At 42.3% G+C, this 20,259-nt stretch overlaps 2 protein-coding genes across 6 annotated transcripts in view; one reads left to right on the top strand and one right to left on the bottom strand.

Annotated features, from left to right (window-relative positions):
• coq4 (coenzyme Q4 homolog (S. cerevisiae)) overlaps positions 1-20,259 on the bottom strand; it is a 33,477-nt gene that overhangs the window by 1,483 nt on the left and 11,735 nt on the right. Inside the window, exons 2-7 of one of the 3 annotated variants that reach the window (XM_069715236.1) lie at positions 5,861-5,905; positions 2,415-2,543; positions 1,301-1,397; positions 1,058-1,160; positions 806-935; positions 276-369 (exon numbers count right to left, since the gene is read on the bottom strand). In XM_069715236.1, coding sequence (XP_069571337.1) covers positions 276-369; positions 806-935; positions 1,058-1,160; positions 1,301-1,395 — 422 coding nt within the window. In that variant the 5' untranslated portion in view covers positions 1,396-1,397; positions 2,415-2,543; positions 5,861-5,905. Of the gene's footprint in view, positions 1-275; positions 370-805; positions 936-1,057; positions 1,161-1,300; positions 1,398-2,414; positions 2,547-5,860; positions 5,988-20,259 lie in introns of those variants that run through there. The other 2 variants (XM_069715234.1, XM_069715235.1) reach the window with 2 other exon arrangements.
• traf2b (Tnf receptor-associated factor 2b) lies at positions 5,543-17,592 on the top strand. 3 transcript variants are annotated; one of them, XM_069715230.1, is made up of 11 exons: positions 5,543-5,593; positions 9,881-10,083; positions 11,434-11,512; positions 11,718-11,816; positions 13,604-13,765; positions 13,856-13,930; positions 14,130-14,204; positions 15,426-15,641; positions 15,722-16,025; positions 16,269-16,417; positions 16,509-17,592. In XM_069715230.1, exons 2-11 carry the CDS (start codon positions 9,908-9,910, stop codon positions 16,725-16,727), a joined length of 1,554 nt encoding a protein of 517 aa, XP_069571331.1. In that variant the 5' UTR covers positions 5,543-5,593; positions 9,881-9,907; the 3' UTR covers positions 16,728-17,592. The 3 variants fall into 3 exon arrangements, with proteins under 3 accessions (XP_069571331.1, XP_069571330.1, XP_069571332.1); XM_069715229.1 differs by lacking the exon at positions 5,543-5,593 and adding an exon at positions 6,069-6,175; XM_069715231.1 differs by lacking the exon at positions 5,543-5,593 and adding an exon at positions 6,511-6,579.

Raw genomic sequence — 20,259 nt, 5'->3', positions numbered from 1 at the left:
ATGCAGCAGAGTGACGCAGAGGACAAATTCCTTCCAGTGAAGTCTGTCGGAAAAAATGTGCTCTGCAAATATTTAGAAAAGTATCCTCCCTGAAAAGGGCTGTAAACAGTGTCGGGGTCAGATCAGAGGCAGTTTGTATGAACGTTGTTTGTAGTCATAGAGAAGATTTGTCATTGAGTCACTCAAACTGCAACTAACTAGACTTCTAATCTAGAGAAGGTCGTTGACGTGTTGGTGGTCCAACGCTGTGGTGTGAGTGTAGAAGGGTATTTTACCTTCCACGGAGCCGAAGTGGCCCCAAAGCAGCTCCAAGAGCGCACATCGGAAGCCCCGTCTGAGCAGCTTCAAACCACTTCACTGCCACTTCGCCTGAAAACAGACAAAAAAAACATGCAAATGAATTATGAGAAGAGGAGAAAGAACCAGAAGTCAGTCAGCAGAAGAGAAGAACTTCTGCAATTAAGATCTATTTCTGATAGAGAATCACTCCACTAAAATGACGTCAGCAAAAGTGAGAGCACAGATCAACATTTTATAATAAAAAGGGCTTTGAAATGCTGAAAATGCATAAAAACAACTGAGCGAGAAAACGTGGGAAACACATTGAAGTTCAGGTGTGTGACTCCAGTTGTGGCCTTCAACTGGCAGCGATTGTTCCTCAGTAGACACAATATTTCTGTCTGAGACTTTATCAAATCATAAATGATGTATTGTACAAAGTCACCGAGTCCCTAAAAACAAAACAATCTGATTCTGTGGATGCCAAACTTCGCCGGATCGTGCTGGGCTGCTAAACGTGACTCACCCAGCATGTTGGTAGGCATTCCCAGTAAGGTGTGCAGCAAGTCATGCACCTCTCTGTATCTTTGCATAATGTAAGCGAGCTCTTCATTGTCCACGAACTTCACGTCTGCCCTCGAGTCAGGGGTCACGTGCTTGGAGGATAAAAATGCAAAACGAGAAAGTGAAAATGATGACGAAGATATAAAGAAATGAATTGTGTCAACAAAATATTTCTTTCTGCGTGGATTTTCACAACACGTCAGCGGACGCTCACGTTGTCCTCCAGAAAGCGAAGGTATTCCCTCCCGAAGGAACCGTCCGGCAGCGACGCCATCGCTGTCAGGTCGAGTGTAGACAGCCGGATCCTCGGCCTTTCTCTGCAAATATATATATATATATATATATATATATATATATATTATATAATGTTTATTTATTAACCGGAGAGAGAAGTTTTTTTCTTTTTAGAAGTCCCTTAATCCAAAAGTTACCAAACAGTGTAACTACATGGACTCACGACAGGATGGTGAGGCCTTCAGGGTCGTTCTTCATCCTGTCCCTGAGCTTCAGGAGCGCCAGGTGTCCCGTCGTCTCTCCGAGCACCGCAACCATGTCTGAAAAGTACACGCTGAGTTTTATACAATTAAATGATGATATATGCACAATAATAAAGAGATTTTCAAAGAATGCACAACCTCCTAATTAATGGCCTCGAAATTGAACTTGAAGAGTCTCAGATGTGTTTCGTTGAGAATATTCGTGTGCAGTTTGTCTTAAAGGAGAGTTTCCTTTTCTGCAGATACTTGGATTTATAGTAATCTGCTAAATTATTCAGACCACGTGATGCTAAACAATGGCGGTTGGGATTAGACAAAACACACTTCCACCTGAAGCTATGACTAAAACTCAGATGACAGGTGTCAGTTCTCTTTTTCCTTCGTGAGAGTTTCGAGGCACCGTTGTATTCACTCTCAATACTCCAAACGGTCCACAGGGAATAAAAGCTTCACAGTGGCGAACTGCGCTCGAAGCGTGAAAAGAAGTTCACGTATAAAGTTCCTGACTGCTGGTATCAGTTTTAGGATGGCAAACGGGACGATATGCGTCTTCGACACGGCAGACCGGCTGACTGACGTTGAATCAACACGCTTGTTGTAAAACTACAGGACGGGTGAATGTTGTGAAGCAGCATCAGCATGCCAAAAATGTCCCTTAAAACAAAATCCATGTAAAAGAAACAAAGTTGTTGAGCTGAGCTTGAAGGTTCACTCTTCACCTTGGAAACAGCAGTTTCACCAAATATTCTTTTGTTAAAGTTTCACTTGGGTTTTTTTTATGTTCTTTTGTCTTTTAGAGCTTTAAGACACATTTTTGTAAACCCCATTCACTAATACGAGGCGGGATGCAACTTTTAGGTCTTTAAATTTCCACTTAAGCAAGTGGGATGGATATTGTTTTTTCGAAAAAGCAATCAAACGTGTAATTTTAATGAATTTTAAAGGTGGGGTTTGAGACAGCATCCTCAAGAGGCTCTACATTTCTCAGGAAGTCAAATTGTGAGATAATTTTTTTGGTTTTTTTAAAAGGACAGGTGCAATATGAACCTCATGCTGATGCCGTGCGGGTCTCACCATGTCTGTAGGGGTTCTGCAGCGCCGCCACACCCGACCCGACAGCCAGCAGGGCCTTCTGGATGGGGGTGGTGGGGATGTGTCCCGGATACAGCCCATCGTAGCTGCTGTACGTCAGGTGTGCACACACTGCTGAGATAAAGCCGTGATTTAACGATGACGCCTTACAGGAAATGGTGCACGTGGTATGAAGGTATTGCTGTGTCATTATTATGAAAGCAAAAAAAAAAAAAAAAAAAAAAAAAAATGTCTCGCACTGCAATTCAAAAATCAAGTAAAAATATATAAACTGAGAATTAAATTATTTGCACTACAAACAAATGTGCTCTGACAGTTTTGTTAGTTTTGGTCCCAGAATGAAGAAGTTTGCTTATCGCTGGGATCTGCTGGGGGAGCAGCATTGGAGCCGGAGACACCAACAGACTTAACAAACTGGTTAAGAAGGCCGGCTCCATCATCGGCTACAAACTGGATAGTCTGGAAAAGGTGGTGGAGAGGAGGACGCTGAACAAACTATTGTCCATATTGGATAATCCTGACCACCCTCTCCACCACCTGCTGCAGGGACAGAGGAGGACGTTCTCCAAAAGATTCCTCCAGCTGCTGTCACAAGGACAGATACAGAAGATCATTCCTGATCCAGCAGATCATTCCTGATCCAGGAGATCATTCCTGATAGAGGAGATCATTCCTGATCCAGGAGATCATTCCAGATACAGGAGATCATTCCTGATACAGGAGATCATTCCTGATCCGGGAGATCATTCCTGATAGAGGAGATCATTCCAGATACAGGAGATCATTCCAGATACGGGAGATCATTCCTGATAGAGGAGATCATTCCTGATAGAGGAGATCATTCCAGATAGAGGAGATCATTCCTGATCCAGGAGATCATTCCTGATCCGGGAGATCATTCCTGATAGAGGAGATCATTCCAGATACGGGAGATCATTCCTGATACAGGAGATCATTCCTGATCCGGGAGATCATTCCTGATCCGTGAGATCATTCCTGATAGAGGAGATCATTCCTGATCCAGGAGATCATTCCTGATAGAGGAGATCATTCCAGATACAGGAGATCATTCCAGATACGGGAGATCATTCCTGATACAAGAGATCATTCCAGATACAGGAGATCATTCCTGATACAAGAGATCATTCCTGATAGAGGAGATCATTCCAGATACGGGAGATCATTCCTGATACAAGAGATCATTCCAGATACAGGAGATCATTCCAGATACAAGAGATCATTCTAGATACAGGAGATCATTCCAGATCCAGGAGATCATTCCAGATACAGGAGATCATTCCAGATACAGGAGATCATTCCTGATACAGGAGATCATTCCTGATACAGGAGATCATTCCTGATACAGGAGATCATTCCTGATAGAGGAGATCATTCCAGATACGGGAGATCATTCCTGATACAAGAGATCATTCCAGATACAGGAGATCATTCCAGATACAGGAGATCATTCCAGATACAGGAGATCATTCCAGATACAGGAGATCATTCCTGATCCAGGAGATCATTCCTGATACAGGAGATCATTCCTGATAGAGGAGATCATTCCAGATACGGGAGATCATTCCTGATACAAGAGATCATTCCTGATAGAGGAGATCATTCCAGATACAGGAGATCATTCCTGATAGAGGAGATCATTCCAGATACAGGAGATCATTCCTGATACAAGAGATCATTCCTGATAGAGGAGATCATTCCTGATAGAGGAGATCATTCCAGATACGGGAGATCATTCCTGATACAAGAGATCATTCCTGATAGAGGAGATCATTCCAGATACAGGAGATCATTCCAGATACGGGAGATCATTCCTGATAGAGGAGATCATTCCAGATACAGGAGATCATTCCAGATACGGGAGATCATTCCTGATAGAGGAGATCATTCCTGATACAGGAGATCATTCCTGATCCGGGAGATCATTCCTGATAGAGGAGATCATTCCAGATACAAGAGATCATTCCTGATACAGGAGATCATTCCAGATACAGGAGATCATTCCAGATACGGGAGATCATTCCTGATACAGGAGATCATTCCAGATACAGGAGATCATTCCTGATACAGGAGATCATTCCTGATACAGGAGATCATTCCTGATCCGGGAGATCATTCCTGATAGAGGAGATCATTCCTGATAGAGGAGATCATTCCAGATACAAGAGATCATTCCTGATAAAGGAGATCATTCCTGATACGGGAGATCATTCCTGATAGAGGAGATCATTCCTGATAGAGGAGATCATTCCAGATACAGGAGATCATTCCTGATAGAGGAGATCATTCCAGATACAGGAGATCATTCCAGATACAGGAGATCATTCCTGATACAGGAGATCATTCCTGCCGACCGCAATAAGACTGTACAATAACTCATCTCTGGCAAAATCCATCACACAACAATAACACCGTTGACTGTGTTTCTTGGTTGTTTGTATATAATATATATAGATATATACTGTACTGTATATACTGTGCATTTTATATTTTATATTTTTTACTGCTATCTACTGCTATTTTATTGCTTTCTATTATTATCTTATTGCTTCCTGTATGCTGCTGTAGCGAAAAAAAATTCCCCTCGGGGATTAATAAAGTAACTACCTAACCTAACCTGACCTGACCTGAACTAACCTAACCTAACAACCTAACCTGACCTGAACCAACCTAACCTAACCTAACAACCTAACCAACCTAACCTGACCTAACAACCTAACCTGACCTAACCAACCTAACCTGACCTAACCAACCTAACCTAACCTACCTAACCTACCCAACCTAACCTAACCTAACCTAACCAACCTAACCTGAACTAACCTACCTAACCAACCTAACCTGACCTAACCTACCCAACCTAACCTGACCTAACCAACCTAACCTAACCTAACCAACCTAACCAACCTAACCAACCTAACCAACCTGACCTAACCTAACCAACCTAACCAACCTAACCTAACCTTATGAAACTCGACTTTTTGGCTGTAAATTGAAAAGCTTCGCTCTCCAGGTAAAAAGCTTGTAGTGAAGAAAGTGGACGGAGACGAGTTTCTATTGGTGGATTGAGCCAGCGTGGCCACGCCCCCTTCGTCTTTGTAATCAGCTGTGACCAAAAACTAACAAAACTGGAAGAGCAAATTTCGGTAAGTTTGCAGAAAACCAGGGACGAGAGTTCACGACTCGCACGTCCAATTTAACCGGATAAAGTGAACTCGTCCATTTCCTGTCCAGGAAACAACTCGAGCCTTGAACCCATTTCCGTGACTCCGACTGTAATTTAAAGTGCTCGTGCAGCTGAAGCTTCGTCGTAACTGCATTTCGATATTAAATCGGATAACGTATCTCTGTAATTATGATTATTTATTTGTTTAAACAGTAAGAGTAAACAGCATGCCTTTTTAAAGTCATACCTTTTGCTATTAAGTCGCATCGTTGTTGTTTTAACCGCAACCCTCCAAACGGTTGAACAGCGAGAAGCCACATTTTTTTGCAAAACTGCGCATGCGTCGGAAACAGAGCACTCGTTGTTATCGAAGCTGCGGCTGAAGAGGGCGGGGATAGTTTGATTTCACCGTAAAGAAACACCGACACCGCCCTTGTTCAGGGGTTTATCAGAAAACATCTTATGAGAACTGTAAACACCCAACCAAAGGGCGCGATGCCCTTCTCTCTCGCCGGTTATGAGTTTCGTTTCCCCGCCTCAGACTCGGCATCGAGACGCCAAGGTCAGTAAGCCAAGCTCTCCCTCCACACCAGTGAGTTAGCAGTTGGCCCGCGGAGAAATTAATGAATCTCACTAAATCTAACTTATAAAACAGTCCCGGTTTAATTCAGCGTTAACGGGCTGCTGAAAGTTGCGTAATTACTTTACACGGAATAACAAGCGTCGTTGTTCGTTTGTGAAGCAAATAACACAGATGCCGAAATAATATTCATAAAAAATAAATAAATAATAATAATAAAAAAAATGGTACTCGTGGAAGTTATTGTGACTTCGTGAAGGTATAAAATCCAAAGAAGGGAATCAGTCGTGAACTTTATATATCTGCTGCATGATGACGTGTTCAGCGGGTGTAACTTAAATAGTGAGTTCAGGGAGGCGCTTGGTTTAAGGCTCCCTGAAAACTCGGTGAGTACGCATTCCCATTTCGGTTGTAGTGTTGTTGTACACGTCGGCAAAGAAGCTCCGAGAATCCGTGAAGGAGTGAAAGTTGAAGTTAAACGGACATATTGGGTCAGAACATCCCGCTGCAGGTCCGCCTGCAGGAGCAGCTGTCCGGGACGGAAGCATGAAGACTTCTGCTGCATTTTATTTGGGACTTTTTTTAATTTTATTATTAGTGATAATTGGAGTTACTTCTGTCAAACTATTTAGTCCATAGTTTAAGTCACTTCATGTGTACCGTTTTTATATAAATAAAATTGCGTTGAATTCGTCTTTGACAAAGAGAGTCAGTAAAAGGTGACCCCTGATCTAATGGTTGTTGTTGTTGTTGTTGTTGTTTTTATTGATTTATAATTGCTCCCCTGTTGGAGTTTCTATGGAAACCTGAAGCTCGTGTATGTTCTCTGGAGACTGAAGTGTTGAATGATTAACCTGGTTAGGTGTGCCTCCACCATGACTCTCAGATGGTGCAACAGGTGATGAAACATTGGTGGTTGTGTAACTTTGACTTTAGTCCGAATTACTGTAGAAAAGAGGAAAGCAGTCTTGGGTTTTCCAACTTAACTAAGTTTGGGGTTTTTTTTTCCTTTGAAGTTGATATAAAATAATCCAGTGAGTTCAACTGAATATTTACAAATATTTCTAGAAAATGTAATATAAGTTAATTGATATTGCTGTTTAAGGGGACTGAAGTAAATCATTTAAAATATGAATTTAAAATGAGCATATTGCAGGATTTACACGTTAAACTTGTGTTATCAGAAGTGCTTTAAGATGTTAATTGAATGGAGCTGAACAGATTGTCAGCAGCTTGAATGTTCACTATTGTTCCTAAAGTCTCATGAGAACTTAAGTTTTGTGGGTCATCAGGTTTGGATTGTATGACCATGAAATACGAGGCTGTGGTCTTGACTGTTACTGACACGAAGACGTGTTTAATTTGCTTTCATTACATTTCTCTGTTTTTGCTGTTTAGGTTTTGATCCAATAAGCAAATAACTTCAGGGAAATGATGTAATGTGAATATATGATATTTAGTTCCTCCGTGTGGAAGCAGGCAGCTGGTTTCACGTTTTATAAAAAGGCTGAGATGGAACATCTTGTTTTGTCAGTCTGGCATTAAATAGATTTATGGGTGCTCCATTTTGTTCTTTCAAGGACGGTATTTATTTAATTCATGATTGTTCTCTTAGGTTTGTTTAAGATTTGCATTTCAGTTAGAGTTCATCAGCTTTTGTTGTGCAAGTTAGAACCAGACAAACTTCATATTATGAATCACCTTGAGCCTACAAGCAGAGAGGCTTTATTAACGTGTCATTTCATGCAAAGTTGCAGCCTTTTTCAGGAACACTTGCATAAATTATATGTTGTATCATTGGTAGTCTACAATTTTCTAAATTAATGGCCTGTTTTTTGCCGGTCAGACGGTGGGTGTGCCGAATCTAATTCTATAATGACATCTGCTGGTTATGGAGAAAAACAAAACCAACACTCCTACTTGTGTTTCCACAAGGGGAATTTTTTTTTACGGTAAATGATGTATGACAACTAGAATACACATTTATATCACGCGCATGTTTTAGGAATGAATTTTAAGAGATGACGCATAACATCCTTGTTGTGCATCACTACCCTCCTATGTTTTAATCTGGTTATATGATAAATGGAAATATTCTGCGTCTGCTTCCCGTGCCTCGCCGAGTTCTGGTTATACTGGACGGTGTGGTTTTATAATCCAACTGGCAGCAGACCTTCAGAGAGGCTTTTGTTTCTTGGTTCCACACAGCAATTACTAAGTTGTTTACATTGACGACAAACCCGCCCGAGACCTGCGACTTCATTTAGTCTGTTGCACCTGCAGACGTGTTCGGTTTGCCACGACGATGGAAATCATTTTCACCGCAGCTTTAAATTGAATTGAACATTTTTCTGTTCACATAAAGATCAAATATACGAATAAGTCGCCCGGTTGAAATCGTTTGGGAATCACGTTGTACTCCATGTAAAACGTAACACATAGATCAGACAACCACTAGATGGCAGCACAAGCATTATTACGATAATTACCCAAGTTACGTATTCATAAATTCCTACTTTTTAAGTAGAAACTGGTGATTTCAGAACGAACCAGTGCGTCGGTTGGGACCGTCTGGGTGTTTTTAAAATCCCCCGTGAAGTACAAATACAGATGTTGAACACATGGCGGCCCGTAACTACAGCAACAGGTTGTTGTTGTTGTTGTTTGCATGATTTCTTGTTCTTCAGGGAGATTTTTGTGGGTCGAACCGGCTTTTCGACTTTCTGCTTCTACTGGATTTTCTGAAAGTTTAGACAGACACAAAGTTAAAAGTTGAACCATTTCTGGGTGGCGACATTTCAGAATTGTTTACAGAAAAGGATGTCAGATGAGGAAGTTCAAGTTCACGACTTCCTTTTTTCTCTGAATCAACACGGAAATCTCTCTTTGCAGCGTGGCTTTGTCTTTGCAGTTAATCCAATCAGCATGTTTACATTATTGAGAAACTAATCAGACCAATCTCTCGTGAGTAAAAATATATTTGTACAAATGAGAATCTCTTTCCCGTGAGAGCCAACTTTTGCCCCGTTATCTCCAATCTGCATGTGTGACAGAAAACATGCTTTCATTTAGCTCTTTATAGCCCTCTTACATGTAAAATGCATAAGTTAATGTATACGAGTTGAAAACATCGTCACTGCAGGATTGGCTGCAACAATTAAGACAGAAACTATTGATCAGGCCTAAACTAGTAAACATAATTACTTTTTTGCACCATCTTGGAGTCACTTTTTGCCTTTTGATCCCATAATATCCTCCACGGATTCACAGCACAAGAAACAACCCTGTTTTGTTCTGTATTAGTTGCACAAAGGTTCCTCTGCAGCCTCAGGTGTTTTACATCTTTTTGAATTGGATGCAAAAACCAAGGGCAGTTTGCATTTTATGGTTTTACGACCATTGATTATCCCTTCATCATTTGGCTGTGAGATGCAAGGTGTGATTTTGGCTGTTGACGCCAACCCTAATCCAGTTAAGAGGGCCTCAAAGACACAATGACGTCAGCCTTATATTCTTACTTGGAAATCATTTGCTTAAAGGCTTTGAAGCTGCTCACATTGATCTTTGTAAATTACTGGTGACTTTGTAGTAATGAGGGGAAAACACAGCGCAGCGGGAAGTGATGTGTTCTCGGTTTCTGACGCACGGAGGCAATGAAGTGTCGTTTTGTGTGTCGTTCACCCACAGAAAATATTACCAGATTAATGGAGGATAATGGCGCGCATCTCCATGGAGTGTTCCAGCTCGTTGCCGGGGATCCCCCTCAGCGTGCTGTCGGTGCCCATGGAGAATAAGTACAAGTGCCAGCAGTGCCTCCAAATCCTGAGGAAGCCCGTCCAGGCTCAATGCGGCCATCGCTTCTGCGTCCACTGCTTCAAGCAGCTCACCAGGTAGACCGGAGGTCCTGAGACCACGCAAACCTCCCCTCCTCCTTCCCCTCTAACGCTTCCCTTCTTCCTGGACATGCTTCAGCACATTCCTGCGTTCCTCTTTCTGCTGGGAATTTTGTTTGCATCCTGAGATTCGCTTACTGAATGCAAGACTCATCTCTGACATGACTGGACTTTTCAAAACCCGATAACTCACAAGGATGTGGCCACGCTGAGTCATGCTGAAGGTGTCCATCATTTTTCTTTCCCAATTCTTCTCCCCGTCACTGATTCACCAGCTGTTTTATTAATGCATGATTATTCATCGTAAACACACCTCATGTTTAATGGCTCCTTGAGAATATCGTTAAACATGATATGACAGAAAATGTTGAAATTGACTGAAAATGAAATCGTTTTAACTAAAAGCCCGACTGATCTGTTGGCTCACCGATTTTTTTTTTCCAATATTGGCCCTTATTTTTTAGTTTTTTATGTAGTTCTTTATAATTATTAAATTCCAAGTGAAGTTAGTGAACTGATTTCAGTGTGGACACAAATCTTTGTAATATCCTGCGTCTATCACGTATCTTTTATAACAAAAACATGCAAAAAAAACTGTGTGTTTCTATTTGTAGAATAGATATCCCCTACTCCCCAATATCGGTACATCCAGCATCAGTCGAGCTCCCACCAAACCAGATACACATCAATCAACAATCAAATAAAGTAAACTAAACCTCGAAAACACGTATATACCCGAGTCTTATTTCCTTAATCTTCCAAAAATGTGCTCGACAGCAGAAAGCGGTCGTGAACGTGAATCCTGTCGTTGCTTTTGTCTTGTGAATTTCATGAAAAGTCGCATTTCACGTGTTTAAAAACCACCCGTGACGTTTGCATGTAAATTCTGCATGTGGTAACTGCTTCTTTTTTTTTATGTTTACGTGTCTTTCTATAGTTGTGAGGACAATCACGTGATGTGAGGACATTTACGGTGGACCTCACAGCAGACTTTATGGTTGATGTTAGACTAGGTTGGGTTGAGGGACTAGGAGGGAATGCATTATGTCAATGAGTGTCCTCATAAAGGTAGAAAGACAGGATTTCTGTGTTTGTAGTGTGTGATTCATGTATTTGCCTTCAGGCGTGGTAAAAGCAAACACATCGATGTGCCCGCTGGCACAAAGCCGCGAGCTTCTTTCACTGCGTTGACAAACAACTGGTCTTATTTTCCGCTGCGGTCCGTGTTGGTCAACGCAGCTGCTCCAGTAATGGATCAGCCAGGAAGTTGTTGCCGACTGCTGGTGCCAATCAGCTGTTTTTTGTTTTTGTTTTACGATCAAGTCACGAACCTGTTTTGTTTGTCAGTTGTGGCCCAAAACCTTGTGAAGCCTGCCAGCAGGAGGAGATATATGAGGAACCTATTTCCATTCTGAACAGCAATGAGGTAAGGGATGAAACATGATGCATTCAAGTGATACTGTTAACGTAGGACTAAAACTATGACTGCAATGTAGAGGAGGGTCCCCCCCCCCTCCCTCACCACACAATGCAGCCCACTCTGTCTGCATGTTATTACAATTAGTGCCTGTATGACTTCACTGAGTTGTTTGTTCTTGCTCCCCCCCCTCCACCCCCTCCACCCCCATCAGGCATTCCCAGACAACGCGGCGGGTCGAGAGATAGCGAGTCTGCCTGCCAGGTGTCTGAATCCGAGCTGCAGCTGGACCGGATCTATCAAAGAGTACGAGGTGAAGTATAAAGTTCTCCTTCCTCTGGTGATGTCACGGCTGCGTCCTACTCGAGTATCTATCCCATAATAAGCCTCATAAAGGTCATTTTTCCTTTACGACTCGAAAGCACACTGGCAGCACTTTGTTGACCATGTAACCCGACCCGTATCCTGTTTTCCCAGCTCTCATTTTATCCCGTTCAGCCAATCAGCTGTTACCACGTGCAGAACAAAGAGCGCTTGAGAAGCAGGAAGTGAAACACGAGGGTTGGTTGGAAATTCCCCTCCTAACAGCTCACTTATCAACAACAGCTCTGTGGAAAGTACCGGCATGACACGGACCATTTATCTCGAGAGTAGCGTGACCGCCGAGGGGCGGCTTCAGCTGACCGTTAACCATAAAGTTCAAGCTGAAGGACAGAGAACAGGATCAGCTGTGGATGGACGGGGATCTCCAGAAAAGGCTGTTTGAGTGTTTGACTGAAGGCTGTCTGTGGTTTTGTTAATTAAAGAGGTGACTTCTGTGTTGGAGGATGTTTACAGATGTTTGTGTGGGTTCAGTCTTATTATATCTGCTCTAGATCTAGATGTTCCAGGATGTGATCTAGATCTAGATCACATCCTGGAACATTCCTCAGAATGAGATGTTGGCGATTTTGTCTGCGTGCTTTGCAAATTTGCATTCGGCCCGTTTGACCCTAAAACCTCCGATTGGACTTCTCGTTCCAAGAAACCAAAAGCGCATCGTGCTTTTGTTGCGTCACGATAAACGACGACTGCGGTTCTGTGCGATACACCCGCACGTCTGTGTGTCTTTTATAATGTTTTGTGGGTCGCGGTGTCGAACGCAGCGAGCAGCACACACCCAAACCGAAAACCTCAGCCGGCTGGAAAAACTGGCGAAGCTTTGTGGCGTTGGGGCGTCGCGGGGATCCGACTCAAAACTCCTGAATATGATTCATTTCTATTTTGACTGTTCGGGTTGAGATCTGTGGGCGAAGCGTTTCTGAAAAGACTCGAATCGAAAAAACGTGCTCGACCTACCTGACCTTCGTCTCGCTCTGCAGCTCCTGTGATATTAGTCAGTTGTTATTCTGAAACAACTTCCTTGTCTATAAGCCCCACCTCTCCAGCTCACAGTAGCTCCGCCCCTTTTATGTTTCCCCCTATTTTTTTAACTATTATGTCAGATTTGTTTTGTACTTCCAGTTATAACTTCTCTTTTTTGTAGTTTTATTTCTACATTTCTCGAACTTCCTATTTCGGTTTTGACCTCAGACATCTGAGAAACTTTACTGACTTAGTATTTTTTTTTTAAACAATAATTGAGTAAGAATTATTTCTCCCTATTGGGTTACAGAAAAAAAAACATCTGAATTATATTGATATTTAAACAATCACAGAATAATAATGACTTCATATCTCTTTTATGATCAAATCAGTGAACTGCGTTTACCTTAAAGCTGCTTTTTATTTGGCTGTTTTCGATTAAATCAAATGATTACGTAAAAGAAAAGCCGCCTGTTTTTCCACATTGCAGCTGTCAACACATCCTGTCCTACAACTTCAAACTGCTTTTGTGCAACGGATTTATTTTCACAAGCAATGAAGCGGCATCTTTTTTACAACTGACAAAAGGTCGACAGGTGTTCCCATAATGCAGTTTGACCTGTGCAGTCAAATAATCGTGGATATGATCTTTTGGAAGATAATGGATGCCAGACACACCTGCTGTTCGTTCGTGAGAAGAGCACAGATAATGATAATGATGATGATAATAATAAGATTTTTTTTTAATTTTTTTAGGCTCAGCACGAAGGCTGCTGCGAGTTCGAGCAGATAAAATGCGACGCCTGCCAAAACTTCATCCTCCGTACGGAGAAGGACAAACACAACGAGAGGGAATGCGAAGCGCGAACCCTCAACTGCAAGTACTGCAAAGTGACCTTCAACTTCAAAGAGATCAAGGTGAGAAACGCAGATCGTGACGCTCTCGCCGGTCGCGTCGACGTAAACGAACTCCCAAAATGTAAGATCTGACGTCTCCGTGTGTTTCAGGCCCACGACGAGATCTGTGCGAAGTTTCCTGTACAATGCAAAGACTGCGGCAAGAAGAAGATCCCGAGAGAAAAGGTTTGAGCCGTCACTCAAGTTATCCTTTAACCTCGTTTGCACGAATCACAAGAAATGGACTAATAAAGTTTCACTTTGTGAAAAGTGAAAGTTGTCTGTTTCTGTTTGACCACGAGTTTCCTTCTGACTGAAACTCTCGAGTCACTTTCACTTCCACGTTTGACTGACATTTCCTTTTTGTCCACCTTTTGCCCTCCAGTTCAACGACCACATCAAGTCCTGCGCCAAGTCCAAGAGCGCCTGCGCATTCAGTGAAGCCGGCTGCAAATTTGTGGTACGTACAGTGAACTGATATAAATAATATTAAAGTATAACGCCCTTTAAAAGGAGCAGGTTGAGTCTTTCTATCCACTAAATATGCAGCATGAAGACTGAAAACGGGTTTCCTGGCTCTGAAGGTAACGAAATCACGTCGACAAGCCGAACAGACCTACGCTAGCCGTTTCCCTCCGTTTCCAGTCTTTATGCTAAGCTACGCTAACCGACTCCAAAGGGACGTTATCTTGTAACTCGGCTGGAGTCGGCATGTTTCTACGGTTACGGTCACTACTTCATCGCTGAAAGCTTCCTGGATCATTTCTGGAGTCTGACGAGCTCTCAAATAATAATAATGCTCAAGTGTTTTTCCATCCATCCATTATTTATACCCACTTTATCCTGAACCTGGTCTCCAATCCCAGCTCGGGTGTCTTTGACATCTTTGGGTGTCACGTGACAGATTTGCCTCGTGGCTGTTTTACCTCGGGTGTGGGCGGGGCTAAGTTTGACAAATGCACCAATCAGAGCTGAGCATCATTTAAATCACAAAATGTACTTACTGATGCTTGAAGGAGGTTGGGTTATTTTATGTTGCTGGGAAGCGGTTAAGCCACGCGACCCGCCTTAGAAACAGGTTTCTGTGGATCCTTTTCAAACTGTCAGCTAAATCAGTCAATTTATCCAACGAGCTTCTGCATAACACAGAAGGGAATTTACAAACACACCCCGTTGTCCAGGAAGTATTTCAACTTTCTCCAAACACACTTTTAACCATCTAGATAAAAAAAATAAAAAATATCAGCACACTCAACGATAAACATGATTTTTAACCTGTTTCCTTTATAAATAAGGATGTCCTGCTAAATATTATAATACATCTTGGGAAATGTGGGAGATTAATTACATGTTAATGTTTTCAAAGAACAGAGGGATGAAAGGCCTGAGCAGAACATCCAGGGCTGATCGGAGGGTTGTATTTAGTAAACTTCCTTTTTCCCACGAGAAAGCTGGAAAATCCCCGTTTTATTTCATTTTTAAACGGGAGAGTCGCTACGGATGAAAACACGCGTCCTTATTTGGTGAAGTTTTGTCGCTGCCGAACGGATCTGCGGTCAGATCGACGGCGTGGACGGAGGCCGGTTTTGGACGCAAGTTCTGGCGACGGATGAAACCGGGCCGGAGCGTTTGAAGTCGCCGGTCAATAAGCTCGGCCGTGTTTCCTCTTCCTCCCTCTCAGATCGAGAACGGGAAGCTGAGCGACCACGAGCACAGCAGCACCGTGGAGCACCTGCGTCTGCTGCTGCCGATGGTGCTGTCGGTGGCCCGGACGCGTCCCGAGCCCGCCGGGCCCGGCGAGTGGCAGGAGGACTCCGGTCTGGGTCTGTACCGGGCTCCTGAGGAGGGAGCCAGCCTGGGAGGCGGCGCCGCGGCGCCCGTGGGCTTCGAGAAAAAAGTGAGCCTCGACTTATTTCCTCGCCGCCGTTTTTTTCTCGGTTCTGAACGAGGACGTTAAAACGTTGTGTTTGGCGACAGGTGAGCGCGTTGGAGAGCATCGTGTGCGTCCTGAACCGGGAGGTGGAGCGCAGCTCGGTCACGATGGAGGCGTTCGCGCACCAACACCGCCTCGACCAGGAAAAGATCGAAAACCTGTCGAACAAAGTGCGGCAGCTGGAGAGGACGCTGAACATGAGAGACCTGCAGCTGTCCGAGACCGATCAGCTGGTGCGGGAGCTCCAGTTCTGCACCTTCGACGGGATATTCGTGTGGAAGATCTCGGACTTCTCGCGGCGCCGGCAGGACGCCGTGGGCGGACGGACGCCTGCCATGTTCTCACCGGGTAAGCAGAGCGACGTCGTCGCCACCCGTCACCCCGCCGGAGCGCTTTAATTGTACCCGTGGAGTATCGCGTGTCCCGAAGATCATGTGGTCCATATGAGCTGGAGCTTGTTGCCGCGGAAACGAGGGGATTTTCCTGTCACTGCACCCCTTTGTTGTTCTTCAGGGAGTGTGTGTCACGCCTCTCCTCACATGACTGACTAAATTCCCTTCTCTCTCTCTCTTCCTGTCTTCCTCTTCGCAGCCTTTTACTCCAGCAAGTACGGCTACAAGATGTGTCTGCGTTTGTACCTGAACGGCGACGGGACGGGTCGGGGAACACACCTGTCGCTGTTCTTCGTCGTCATGAGGGGAAAGTGCGACGCGCTGCTCAAGTGGCCGTTCAGTCAGAAGGTAGAAAAAAAAACATCGGTAACCATCGACCCGCAGCCGATCCCTTCAAACCGAAGCTGATGTTTCTCCTCCTCTTGCGCCCGTCGCCTAGGTTACGCTGATGCTGCTGGACCAGAACAACAGGGAGCACATCATCGACGCCTTCCGGCCCGACGTCACCTCGACCTCCTTCCAGCGGCCGATCAGCGAGATGAACATCGCCAGCGGCTGCCCGCTCTTCTGTCCTCTGGCCAAGCTGGCCGGCAAGAGTCCGTATCTCCGGGACGACACCATCTTCATCAAAGCCATCGTCGACCTCACGGGCTTGTAGGGGACTGTGGAAGTTTCCCCAAACAATGAGATTATTAATAGATAACAATAATACGATATAAATCTTTATACAGAAAATATGGATAAACCATATTTTTACCTAATATATATATGTATATATATATACACTCACACACACACACACACATATATATATATATATATACATATATATATATATATATATATGAAATAATAGTTACTACAAGGGTGTGGAGAATCACGGTGGTGGATCTGTAATGGATATGGGCGTCCATCTTCAGTGGATCAGAAGTATCCTCAGTGATCTTGAGTCAGAAAAGCTCCTTCACGACCGAGAGGTCATCCCGACGTGACCTTATTCACATTAGCTCATAACTCGTAAGTCTTAGAACACATATTAGTATTAAACATATTGTTTTATAACAGTATATTATAATAATAATAATAATAATATTAATAATAATACTCTGCTCTTTGTTGTGTGGTTCTACGTTAACGGCACAGATATGAATCCTGTTCCCGTCCGTCAGCAAACAACTATAAACTCACAGTGCAATGACTTAAGCATATATAAGTATTAACATAACCCTGGGAGGCCAAACCTTTTAAAAATAAACCATTTTATACTGCAAATTTATTCAAAATTTAAAAAAAAAAATTTTTAAAAAAATTAAAGTTATACTTCAAATGCTGCTGTAAAAGCTTGTTGTCCCTCTGAAAAACATAAAACCACCAACTGAAGCATAATATAAGCGTGAAATACATCATATAACATTTTAATCCTGTTAAAATATATATAGTTTGTTCTTTTACTGTATGCACTTCTAGAGCCTTAATCTCCCATCTCTCTTCTCATTATAAACGGCACAAACTTTTTAGTTGTACATGTCTCCTCCGTATGAAATGATTTTAGATTTAAATGAACCTAAACCTGCAAAATGAACTTGAACCTGAATCTGTTAAATGTCATCGTGAGTGTATATTAATGTAATTTTAACATAAACACACATCCTACTGTGGAGGCCGTTCTTTGCAATAAAAGCCTTCTTCAGTAAAATACTTTCCATCCCATTATTGACGTGTTCGATCCGGACTGTGTTGAATCTTAATGATGTTTGTCGATAGGTTGTTTTGATATTTTGATTGATGTCTCATTTAAAGCATTAATACCAGACATTCGATAGGAAACAGGAAAATAATCAGCAGATTTAAAAAATAATTTGTTCGCTGCAGTTCTACAGGACCAAATGAATCCAGAACCGAGCGACACCAAGACATTAAATTCATGCGAGTGTGAAACTCAACTTCTGCTTTTATCTCCGTTCACATGGTTTAGATTTCACTTCTCGCTGTGAAGCGCAGCCGCTTGTAAAGGTGAGAACTTTCCACTCGAGGCGGATTCCTGCAGTCTGAATGTTCTGCAGAGACATTTGGCGCCTTTCTGATAAAACAACGGTCACATTTCATGTCACGGCTGCGTACACCTGAAGAAACGAAACTCGGATCAAACAGCTGCTTTGATAAAAAAAAACTTGGTTGCGGTGTTTTTGCTCAACTTGTGCATTCGAAGGGGAACTGCCATCTATTTCAGACATGTGGTCAGAAGCTGTGACATTTTAAACTACTAGTTTCTGTCCATGTACTAATGAAACTATCTTCTTACTTCTTCAAAAGTAATGTAACTTTTTACACGTTAGTACTTTTTGACTAATTTTTCCTGACAAATGTTTTAAACTAGGCAACGAAGCAGATAAAAAAAAAAAAATAATAATTAAACAAGTACGTGTGAAACTGACATCCTTCGACGTCGGTTCAATTTAAAAAGGAAAATGTTTCCCCGTAGCCACAAATAGTGATGACACATCCACAGGATGACCACAGGGTTTCCACACAGGTCTCATGACTCATTTTAAATAACTGGGGCTGGTTGCCCGGGGCAACCTGTGCTTTGACTTAATTAACAGATGAGAGGAGGCGCAAATTCAAACTAGATAATTGCCGCCCCCCCCCCCCCAAAAAAGGGCTAAAAAAATAAAACAAAACATTCCTGCACAGCGAAAAGATGCAAAGCAGCAGAATGATAATTACATATATATTACTTTTTAATAAAAAAAAAAAGAATATATTCAGACAAAACCCTGTTTTTGGCTCTGACATTATCAGACAGCATCATGGACACAAACCGGAGACAGAAATCTAAATAAGAGGACTAACGCTGACAAATCATGAGAAAGCTTTGAGGGTTTCACCTTCTCGTTGTCCACAACTTTTAATACAAATAAATAAATAAAATAAAATCGCACCATGCAAAGTTTTCTGGTAAAAAAGAAGATTAATCGGACATCGTTTCAGACTTCTGGCCTTGCGGGTCATGCTTTTTATTTAAGGGGGTATGAAAAGAACAGCAGAGAACAGGACACGTGATCATAAAGATGTTATAAAAGCTGCCAAACGGGAGAAGTTCATGACTTATTACACACATGTTGAGTTGGTGAACGATCTGCTGATGAAGTGATGAATTCACGGGTTTTTCTCTCGGACATTTCAGTCGTAATTAAAAGGTTGTTTTGTGTTTTTAAATCAGTCACGAGCTGCTGGGAAATTTTCATATTTAGCAGGTAAAGTACCTGAAACGTTGTTCATGTTAAAGTGCAACTGAAAACCAAAAGTTACGGCTCACTGGTTGCTTTTTGTTTTGTTTTTTCAGAGACCGGTCCTCAAGAAAATAAATCTACTTTTTCTACTGAACTCGGCTTCACTGTCTTTTATACCTTCCATAAATGTCTGCGGCGACATTTTAATCTATTGTTTCAAATGAGTCACGTTTCAGCAAGGAGATATCCTACGGACCTGATAAGGTGTTCTACATTCATATATTATATCTAAATTAAAGTATTTGGTGACGTCTGTGCATCTTAGATTTCTACCTAAAGTTTTTCTTTTACTTTTTTTTGTCCCTCAAATCAAATAATGTCGGTGCACAATGTGCCAAAGTCAAACTTCCAATTAACGGACTTGCTGTGATTATTGCAGCTTGTCTATCATAATTAAATTTGTGCCATATTAAAACAACACCATCCTTTAAGGGGATATAAAGTGAATAAATAAATAACATTGCTTGTTTAACAGCGTGTCCAATGTGCATTTAGAAGAAATGAAGACGTCTAAGAACAAACGGTGGAGACGCGTTAAATAACAAACACACGGGGGATCAGGATGTTGTTGTTGTTTTTTTTGATTCGGTCCAGAAACACAACAAACCTTCTGTCAGGTGTGATTATGAGGGAAAAAAAAATGTGATTTTTTTTTAAATTTAAAATAACTCTAGAAGACATCAATTCTTCCAGATGCGTCAAACTTAAAGAGTTCAGCTTTTTCTGCTGTGAATGAATGAGGACGGTTGAAATACATTTCTACAACTTATACTGTAGGTCCAAGAACTGTTAGCTACACAAACACAGTCATGCTTCACGCTAACTGTTCCTGTGAAATTTCTCAGTAATTCTACATTTAATGCAAGAAGTGATGGATTCATCTCTGGGCCACAAAAA

Source organism: Brachyistius frenatus, unplaced genomic scaffold (assembly GCF_029030835.1).
Source record: "Brachyistius frenatus isolate BFR_SWC_R1_liver_20210118 unplaced genomic scaffold, ASM2903083v1 Contig_140, whole genome shotgun sequence".
NCBI lineage: Eukaryota > Metazoa > Chordata > Actinopteri > Embiotocidae > Brachyistius > Brachyistius frenatus.
This window is presented reverse-complemented; position numbering and strand designations above follow the sequence as displayed.

Bases quoted from the DNA above. Each gene is read 5' to 3' on its own strand.
- traf2b (XM_069715230.1), top strand. From the start codon at position 9,908: ATGGCGCGCATCTCCATGGAGTGTTCCAGCTCGTTGCCGGGGATCCCC. The intron at 11,817-13,603 runs GTGAAGTATAAA...TAATTTTTTTAG, and splicing joins GATCTATCAAAGAGTACGAG to GCTCAGCACGAAGGCTGCTG. The intron at 14,205-15,425 runs GTACGTACAGTG...CCTCCCTCTCAG, and splicing joins AAGCCGGCTGCAAATTTGTG to ATCGAGAACGGGAAGCTGAG.